The sequence below is a fragment of the Rutilus rutilus genome, assembly GCF_951802725.1.
Source record: "Rutilus rutilus genome assembly, chromosome: 1".
Classification (NCBI taxonomy): domain Eukaryota; kingdom Metazoa; phylum Chordata; class Actinopteri; order Cypriniformes; family Leuciscidae; genus Rutilus; species Rutilus rutilus.
In genome coordinates, this window is record NC_140209.1 from 31794625 (window position 1) to 31805534 (window position 10910).

At 36.4% G+C, this 10910-nt stretch overlaps 1 protein-coding gene across 4 annotated transcripts in view; it reads right to left on the reverse strand.

Annotated features, from left to right (window-relative positions):
• sun1b (Sad1 and UNC84 domain containing 1b) overlaps nt 1-10696 on the reverse strand; it is a 35337-nt gene extending 24641 nt beyond the window's left edge. For 2 of the 4 annotated variants that reach the window (XM_084430349.1, XM_084430346.1), the window contains exons 1-2: nt 8067-8352; nt 5631-5725 (exon numbers count right to left, since the gene is read on the reverse strand). In XM_084430349.1, the coding sequence (XP_084286475.1) occupies nt 5631-5725; nt 8067-8078 (107 nt within the window). In that variant the 5' untranslated portion in view covers nt 8079-8352. Of the gene's footprint in view, nt 1-5630; nt 5726-8066; nt 8353-10333 lie in introns of those variants that run through there. The other 2 variants (XM_084430348.1, XM_084430347.1) reach the window with 2 other exon arrangements.
• Between the last annotated feature and the right edge of the window lie 214 nt (nt 10697-10910).

Below are 10910 nucleotides of genomic sequence, written 5' to 3' on the forward strand. Positions count from 1 at the left end.
TATTCTGCAATATTACTTGTATCGTCATTTATTATACGGCTCCGTGGAATACTTCATTCTGATTGGTCAACTGCTGCATCCAGCGGTATGTTATTCACAGATAACAACCAGTAAAAACTGATAACACAGGCTCTTCCGGGTTACTTAAGTTGATGCTTTACGTGTGCTAGGAATGTTTTTTCTTCGTGGAAGTTTTGCGTTTGGTGAGTAAAAGTATTGTAATTAAGTATTGCGGACTCACTCTCGTTTCATACAAACGCAGCTGCTGCCATTTTGCAACGATTGTTTTGTACACTAATGGATTAGAAGGTGACAAAACTGGTACGATTTTAAATCGGTTTCATCTCAAATCAATATCTCTTATCCCCATAATTATTAGTGTGGCGAAATGCCGTATAGTAAGTGGTATGACTGTACAGTATCCCTTAAATGTCCGTCTAGTTTGAACTTGCCGCTTGCCAGCAACTGCTTTCTCCGAGGAAGCTTTGCGCTTAAAGACCTAATAAAATATTTAATAAAATAAAGTAAAAAACTCAAGTCAATATTTTAGGTCTAATTATTTACTTGTGGCAAGTAGCCGCTTAATAAGCGGGATAATGTACATCCAGCTGCTTGTTATCACATAATAAACCCCTTCAGTGTGATTCAAGACCCCTAATCATCACCCTGTTGGGGTTTATTCTGTGATAACAAGCGGCTGGATGTACATTATCCCTTACGATATTGGTCATATCGCCCAGCCTTAAAATCAAGGCATCATATTATATTATTTCAGGCATCAACCGTCACTTCACATTGTGCATTAAGTAATGAAAGTCATGAAGACTCATCTTTACCTCAACCCATGGAAACAGTAAAACAATGTGATATCCAATACTGACCAAGTATTAAAAATAAAAAAAAAGCACAACATATTGTGAATTCTTACATATACTTTGAATTGTATTTAGTTATCAGAGCTATTCCCTTATAATAGAAACCTCCAAAACAAGCTAAAACTTTTTAAGGGCAAAAGACATGTTGTTTTTGGCTCTTCCAGCTTCCAGAAAAAAAACAGAGAATTACTATCAAACGGAAAAATGTGATGTGGTTATTCAAATTCTGTGATATCATTTCCTCTATTACAGCTCAGCTAAAGCAGAACAAAACCCCTATTAAGTAACTTCAGTGCGTTTGTTCAGCACGCACACATTATCGTACAGCTGTCAAACACTCCAGCAGCTGCTGAGAGACTCTGCAGAGCCATGCACACTTATTCCTGTAGAGCTATTCACTTCATGCAGGACACTTTCCCAGAATGCACGTCTTCTACCATCTTGCTTAACATTTTAATGAATCCCTAGGGTTCCACCCTGATGTCCAAATCAGAAGCAGCTATATTAAGAAAATGTATTTCTTGGTGTTTCTGCCCCAGTTTCACACGGGTTCCTCTGACTACGCAACATGTGACACATATCATTTGAACAAAAATATGCATGAAAAGCACAAACTACTGATATACTGCAAACAACTGTTTGCCAACCGTCAAACATGAACTGCACTGCCTGCCAAATAAGAGTGAAAATGTACTCACCCTTTTGCCTGTAATTGTACTAGTAATACACAATTTTATAGTTAAATACAACATAATATATGTTTTAAGTTAAAATGAATAATGTAAGTGAGACGACACATGAGAGATAGCCTACTACTTCTCATATTTAACCACTAAAATATGAGAGGAAAAAATATATAAAAAAACAGGCACTAAAAATTCTAGCATTTCTGAGCAATATTTTGCACGACTCAAAGAGTCACTGTTTGTCAAAAATATGCAAGGGGGGAAAAAATCAGCAATTAATTGCAGTCACAGACAAAAAATACATAAATATGTACTTTCATAATTAACAAATGATATAAAATACGATTGTATGTGACGTGAAAAATATTTATGGCCAGTCCATTTTCACAATTAACCTGATATTGTGAAAAGCGCTATACAAATAAATAGAAAAAGAGATATTGGCAGGTGTGGCACATACTCAATTTAGGAAGCAGCTAATATATAACTTCAAAAGATTTTTCTGGCCAACTGTCTCTGTTAAAGAGGCATTTAGATTCCCCTTGTGACGGCATCAATCTCAGGTAATTAATTTCAAAGGGATCCAGTGGGAAAATGTAAGTAGAAAACATTAGTTTCCCCAAACGCTCAACAAGCAAGTCTTGCTCTACTCTCGCTGCGCTCCTTTCTCTGTTGAGCTTACACAATAACTCTTTGTTAGCTTGTCTTCCCTGTGTGACACGCGTTGAGTAACTCTAATTCGTCACGTCTCTCTGAGTGCCAGCGGCAGATGGCTCAACGGTTTGTTACTCGATCCCACTTCTTTTTACGACGGTTTCTGCCTGAAGAACACAGTCATGCAACCTACGCTGACACACTCGTAGTGCACACACTGGCACCGCTGAAACAATCCTGTACAACAGCCAATCAGACAGAAGCTACCTTAGTAAATATAACAGCAAGAAGGCGGCGTAGGATATTCAGAATTGGAATAAAAGTTGTATTTTTCATGCTGCTAATTTCACTCTACAAAGTTTCAGTAATAACGACCGTTTCAAAATCCAAGACTGAATCTGAAATTGCAATGTTTGACATTGGCATGACCAAAAATATGTAGGCTATCACTGTATTTTTACAGATTCTGGCGGTTTCGCGGCGTATCACAGTATTTCTTCTTTTTCTTTTCATGACCTTTATACTAGTTTATAACTTTTATTTTACTGTCAGGAGTACATAAAAACATTGTACTGTGAAATGCACATTTAATTTATAGAAAAATGGAGGTAATCAAATCAATCAACAACACTAACAATTTAGTTAAGCTTTTAAACTATCAAATTAAAATTTCATTTATTGTATGGAAATGTGTGTGATATTCCTCAAAAATAAGGTTTTAAAAATGATTATTATTATTACTTTAAGAAGTACATCATTCTGCTTTAAAATAGTCATGTATTTCTTAGTTAGGCAGAGCGTTTATTTTGGCTGTTGAAATGAAGACCTTTGATACTCTTTAATAAACTGTTACTACTACTACATGAAGTACACCACTGTGCAATAGTAATATATTTCTGTTAGAATCTCTTCATGTTAGACCCAACTTTTATTTTGACGGGTTGTCGTGAAGAACTGAGTTTCCATGTGTATATGATATGGCAATAGTTTTATCAAATGAAATGGTGAAATGCTAGTAAAGTGACTCTCAGAGCAGATGAAGTTCACGTGTTCATGTCCTCATGTAGTGAGACGTTGAGGTTCATTCAGGTTTCTTTAGCAGTGTTTTTGAGCTTAAATGTTCACAGATACTAGTCCATATCACGATTTGATTCATTGCACTGCCCTACTTTTGATTTAATTCATCCAAAAATTCTGTGACATTTCGCTTTATACAGTAAAGGCCTGTTCACACCAAGAACAATAACTAAAGCCGCGTTTCCACCGTAGGAACTTTCCCCAGGAAATAGGGACTTTAGGCTGGTACTCGGTGTGTTTACACCGCAGGAACCAGGGTCTAGATGAAGCTCCGGGTAAATATTTCCCTCTCCGAAAGTTCCTGCTTGTGAGGTAGTACTTTTTCTAAGTTCAGGAACTTTCAGGGGAGGGACTTGGGCGCTGAACATGCTGATTGGTTGAGTTCATGCCGCATTTTGATTGGTTGACTCCTCGCAGCATTTTTCGAATCAACAATGGAGTTTAAAAAATACGACCGATGGACCGACGACGAGGTTCAGGCTTTATTAAGCTTAAATTCAGAGGATGAAATTAGGCCTGTGAAACGATTAATCGCATCCAAAATAAAAGTTTGTGTTTACATAATATATGAATGAAATGAAATCCAGTGGGAACTGTAAAGTCACGCGCAGTCCTACGTCACCAGACTATTTGGCTAATCTTCACGGTACTTTAGACCGTGGTGGAAACGCTGGAAAAAACTTACTAGCAACAGGTCTAGGGGAAAAAAAGTTCCTAGGACAAATTGTTCCGGGTAATTTCGGTGGAAACGCGGCTTAAAACAATAAAGATCTAGTTACAAAAGATTTCAGAACGATTTTTTTCCCAGCTGATAAAAACACTGACAGCCAATCAGAATTCATCCTGCTTTAAAGAGCTTGAGTATTTAAAGTGGCAGACTAAATAACGGCTGCTTCCGCATCACGGAAATCATAAGGCTATACATGGTATTTGCAATATTAAAGAGAATAGCTGTGTGGATTATTTATTGTTGTGTTATAAAGTTATATCCGTTAGTAAGAAGGGTATGCAGTTAAAAGGGGTCCCCTCAATACACTCTACATAGCGCTCTTCATGGCCATTGAACAGATGCAGCAATTGTTTCAGCTATGCACCGTTATGGCAGTATTTGAAAAAAACATACCGTACACAAAACTGAAGCACTAGTTTTACACTGTGATAACCAGAAGGAACACACACAAAAAAAAGTAATATGTCATAATACATCTATAAGTATTGCAGTGTTAAAGTGCAATAAGACCTGCACTTGTTCTGGTACCTGTAATGTGTCTTTGATTTCCACTTTATTACTAACGATACTAATCACTAACTATGTTCACTTAATTGAACAATATTTGAAGGGTATATTCAGTATATACACACTATACAGTTTTAGCGACTTTAGCCAAGGTTTTCAACTAATATTTGTTTTATTTCAGACATATTTCAAAAAACTATTTTATATTTACCATTACATACCAAAACATTTTTTTAATAGTTAACAATAACAACACTGTAACAACAAAAAACAACAACAATTTTTATTATTATTATTATTAGGAACATTTAGACCTGATCTGACATCAAATAAATAAGTAATCAAAAATAAAATTGCATGCCTTAGCTTTGTTTTTATAAAATGGCAATTACATATTACACAAATGTCCATTTTAAAACTTTTAAAAAATACAATTTATACTTATGTGATGTGTAAAAACTACTGAAACTTGAACTCAACTGTAACGACATTTGGTTTAATAATCATAAATAGTGTTACACAAACCAGGACCGGCACGATTTAGCTGGAAAAGTGGTATCAGTGAGTGCAGCCAGTGGGGGTACAAATCGTTATCTGCATACAAACGTCAGCACAGTCAAATCTACACTGTTTTTGCTGATCTAAAGGGTATTATTACACAAATTCACATTACCTGGCCATTAATAATGTGCAACTTCATAACTTGCCTGAGGTAAATAACCACACCTGCTGTCATCCAACCCTCTGACCTGGCTCTTGACAGCCATGGAAAAAAAACTACACACCTGAATAAAACTACTAAATAATAACTAAAACAAACAAGAAGCTAAAAAATGAAATGGACCACAAACACAGATTGGTAGAACTAGTGAAGTTATCATCACATTCTTTGTCTACAACCACAAACTTGCATGAATTGAGCAAAGAAACAGGTTCACCAGGACACGGAAATTCTCGGGAAAATCATTAACTGAGGAGAAGGAAAGTTCAAGCATAATCACACAAAACCCTGTAAGGTTTACTGGAATGTAAACTGAGATGTGCCAAGTGCACTGCCTGTAGTTCCACCCAGTAATGTTTTCATTTTCACAGTGATCTCACCTGAGTGAATAGGTATAGCCCGTGTTATCCGGAGTACAGTGAGGAGGAGTATACGTGTGCAGAGGGGAAAAATCCATGGTAATTCGCTGAGCACGCTGTGAAGATCAAACCAGATGTGAAGAGCAGACTTCGAAAACTACGGCAACAGCTAACGTGTGATGATGGGTGTGACCTCGATGCATAAACAGAGTCACACCCATTAAAGCATGCACACAATGCACACACACACTCTACGGTTCAGCCTGCCTCTGGGAGGAATCCCGATGAGCAACATGGTAACAACTTTTGTTTAGTCTGGTCCAGGTGATTGAACATAAAGCTAGTAGTAACTATATAAAACACCTCTTTCATAGTAAATTCTGCTTATTAACTGTGCAAACAATTCATCTGATATCATCAATCGAGCAGGAAGTGACGGACACACCTAAACGTTCAAAATCAACAACTCTGTCCAGGGTGACTCAAGCGAACAGGACAGTGCATGCATGTAGACTTTAATATATTTACACAGATAATGGCTCTCTACAACTTTTCCAGCCAGTCATAATTACTGAATGTAGACTTTAAACATATTTACAGAGAGTACTTTGCACTAATACATTTTTTTAATTATTTTAGAGCTGAACAAATTTGTTCACTATAGACATTTTGATAAGACTTTACAATAATGACACTTAATGAATTAGGTATCATGAAATAAATATGAACAATATTCACACAGCGATTACTAATATAGGTTAATTTTTATATTAATACATTTTACATTTAATAAATAACATCTCAACAGTTAAATGTATAAATTAGTTACTAAATTATATTAATAATAAATTATAATTAAATAAATAAACATTAGCTAATGTATTATATGCAAACATGTATTACCAATTAACAACATAATTATAAAATATATATAATTATGTACTAATTAAATGTATGTATTATTAATGTGTGGTGTGTAATGTGTATAATTATTTTGCATATATAAATACACACGTGCAAGAAATATGTACATGTATATACTGTATATTATTTATAAATATTTTATTTATAAATAACAAATATATACATGCATGTGTGTATTTATTTATGCAAAATAATTATACACAGTACACACACATTTATTATGTAAACAAACTTTCATTTTGGATGCGATTACTCGTTTCACAGCCTTAGTTCATAATAACGCATTAACAAACACTAACGAATCAAACTGGACTGTAAAGTGTTACTGAGATTTACAGTAAAAGCTCAGCTTTGATCACAATTTAAAAATCCCTTAGTTTTGCATGGTTCATCATGCACTATCCCTAATTGATGAATACTTTGTTTAGTTATCTAATAGACTAGTAGAGCTTTGAACAAACACTAAGAGTTTAACTTTCAACTTACTAAAACTCATTATCAGGTTGACATGAAATCAAATGGATCCAAACTGTCCTGGTCCAAAGTGCTGAATTAAGCATCTGAACAAACAGAACACTATTAAGATCATATTCATATGCTGCTTAATTACAATACCGAAAGTCTCTTACTTCTAACTGCATGTCTTGTCATTCTCAAACCCAGCGGAGATCTAGAAAACCCCTCTCCAATACCCAAGAGACAGGCTGAACATCCCCGAATTTCCCACCTATTTTTCTTCTCTAAACACACATTTCACAAGCCCAAACAAGCAATTATGTTCCAAGCATGACATGCCACTAATAGTGCAATAAAACAAGTCAATGGTGAACACCACGAGCTCCTTTCTTTGTGCATTAGGCAGAAAAAAAAAAGGATTTAAGTCTCTATCTTGACCTAGTCACACCTTCATGTGCCTTTGCATCTTTATCACTTGTGGAAGAGGAGCATTTGCATTTATAAACATGACAGCGCACAACTCTCCAGATTTGACGTCTCTGCAACATTTGGTTGCGTATCAAAAACTAGTGCGCTGTCTACCTCCTAGACAACAGTTTTGAACAACGCGTTACATCGCGAAACGCGTAATGGACATACGAATAATAAACTCGCATTTGTATATCAGGTAGCCTAACTTTCGATTCGATGTCGTAAAAAGCGAATGGACTTCATTGTTTAGAATGAGTGTGCGATGCTATCCAGATAGGAAGCTCACTGGGTTTTGACACGCAGCTTTGAATTGCAACACTGTAGCAGCGCGATTCTTTTATCTGAACGCGTCAAGGGGTTTCTGCGCACTTCAGCACTGTTTACATTTGAACACGTAGAATATAACAACATAAATCATATAGAAATTAAGCCCTGGTTGCGTGTATGACAGTTAATCCAGGGCCATGTTTTCTGTCAAGAGTTTGGAAAGAAAGGAGGTTCGCTGACTGTCCACCAAGGACTGTATATTACGCGTGAAATATCAATGTATCCGTCCGTAATGTTTGAATGAAATCATAAACGACATCAAAATATTCCAGCACTTGCCAGTTTGACCATCAGTTTCTATAATCTCCTGTTGTTTTGAAGATAGTCCCGTTCAGAAATGACAATCCAGTTCAAGGATGCGCAAAATGTGTGGCGCATCTCGACGGGAATGCAAACAAAATAAAATAGAAATAACTATGTATCCAAACACCCGATCCCAATTCCGCGATCTTCGTGGGAATAGATAAAAGTTACGTGCTTGACTCACAATTACTACTAGGAAAATCCCAAAATGGCTTCCATAACAGAGTAAAGCCAGACGGATAAAGTCGCACAAACGTTCCTCCTATTTTCCAGGCTCAACTGTCAATCAACGACATACTTTAAATCTATTGGTGGAAACACGAGAGTCACGCCTTCCCGGCTTACGTCACTCAGCATTGGATGTAAGGATTCAGATGGGCCCGTCCGTAAAGCTGTCAACACAATTCATTTCAGCCTAAAGCGACGTAAATACGAGCATTTGGAGTAAAAAATAGACTGTAAATAAATGGAAACAGAGCTTGTTGGCCAATCTTTACGATTAAAAGGCTAATTTAATTCTAAATAACAATCTAAATCCGACTTTTATCACTTTCACATGAGGTAGGCTACTTTGTCGGACAAATCACTGTCAAAATATGCACACAAAATATTAAAAATGCAATTTATAGATTAACACATTATCAAGTCAAGTCAAATTGAGAAAGTTTTAAAATAAGATTTTTTATCATCTCTTTATTTGCCACTGACTCACATATTGATAGACCGACTGATGAGATTAAAGGATTAGTTCACCCAAAAATGATCCCATAATTTACTCACCCTCTCAAGCCATAGGTGTGTATGACTTTCTTCTTTCAGACGAACACAATTGGAGTTATATTAAAAAATATCCTGGCTGTTCCAAGCTTTATAATGGGAGTGAATTGTTCCGCGTTCGTCAATTCTTCATATGTCGGGTCAGAGGTCGCGTACGGCCATTACTGGAAGCCAGTGATTATAGTTTATAAAGTTATAAATATGGATTTTTTTCTTACAAACACATCGCTTTGTTTCAGAAGGCCTTTATTAACCCCCTATGGATTACTCTTATGATGGATGGATGCGCTTTTTGGGGCTTCAAAAAACAAGTGATCATTCGCTCCCATTATAAAGCTTGGAAAAGTCAGGATATTGTTTTATATAACTCCAATTGTGTTCGTCTGAAAGAAGAAAGTCATATAGGCCTACACCTAGGATGGCTTGAGGGTGAATAAACGATGGGATCATTTTAATTTTTGGGTGAACTAATCCTTTAATTCATCCAATTTTCTTTATCAATCCACTCTGTGCCGACGTTTAAAAGCAGCTATTACACAATTAGCTTAATTTCCCAAACAGAAAACCTCAAGTCTTGCAAAATTAAGCAAAGCAATCCCAAAAGCTGACTCAAAATGGGAATAGGATCTCCAGTTTCAACACACAATGTCTCTAAAAGCCATTTAACAATCAGTCAGAAAATTGCACAAACACAATAGGCCAGGACATACTGTTTATTGATCCCCAAAGACTAATTCAGATGCAAAACATTGCAGTGCAAAAACAGTTACAGCAGATGCAAAAGACCTTACTCAACATATGTGGTCAAATTGTTTCTTAGTGCCAAGAAACACAAATGCTCTGCAGTCATTCTGCATCTAGAGAAGATACACAACAACTGTAACCTGTTAATTTATTTTTAAAAATTGGACTCGTCCCATACAACGCTTGCATATTTTGCAGTTGGCTCTCAGTCTACAAGAGAAACTTGTGAAACAATTCAAAAGGTTCAATATGCCCTCTATAAAGTAAACTACAACAAGATAAGATTTATGGGTCTCTTGGTGATACTGCATGACTTTATTTAGCAACTACTCCTCAATACACTCTCAAAGCCACACACGCCATGCAACAGCGCCACCTACTGGTCATTTGCTAGACTACTGATGCAGTGACGTTAAAGCAGATCACGGTTATACATATTTGAAGACTGAATGTGCGTTCAGGGTGGAGTTACCGCCTTATAATTCAAGCCCACTTCTTCTAGGGAACACACGAGATTTTAAAGTAAACTGCGATACAATGCTGTTATACACTAATTTGATATCTACTTACAGTGAATTGCCCTTTTAATATAACGTTAGGTAACGTACAGTAGGATTACATTATTTTAAATACTTTAAAGACGTCTCTGTTTGTTCATTATCATTTAAAAGTGTCAGATACCCACAATCCATTATACAAATGAGTCAGTATAAATAGCTTACTGTTTTGTTTGGTTTGCCTCCTTCTTCCCGAGGTAACGTTACTTCTGCAAACTCACCCAGGAGGTGGCAGTTGTCAAAGTCCACTGGTTTGTTGGTGGTGAGTCCTTCAAATACAAACGGTTAACTTATAATGAGCTTGGAAATCGACGACCCAAACGATTTCTGTGAGAACCGCTTCCAGTTCCAGTTCACTGCCTGTCTCTAAGTAAAACACGAGTAAACAGTGAAGTTCAACGCGACGCTTCCGCGATGTCCGTCCACACGGACACAGACCAGTGGGTTTGAGCGGCGAGTGACTGGCGCGCGCAGCGAAGGAAGCCACGCCCACACCAACTGACGCGCATGACAGTCCTTACGATGAATAAAACATTTTATTATATAGCCTATATATAATTTTTATTTAAACAGTTATACTGTTATGTATGGCTTATTAACAATAACTACATGCTTTTTTTTAAACCTTTTCTAGCGATTGTTAGATTATACTACAGTGGAATGAATAATATCGTATGTTTAAAAATGTAATTAAGTGAGAACGTCACACCGTCCCGTTTTGGCTTTTGAAATAATTGCAAGT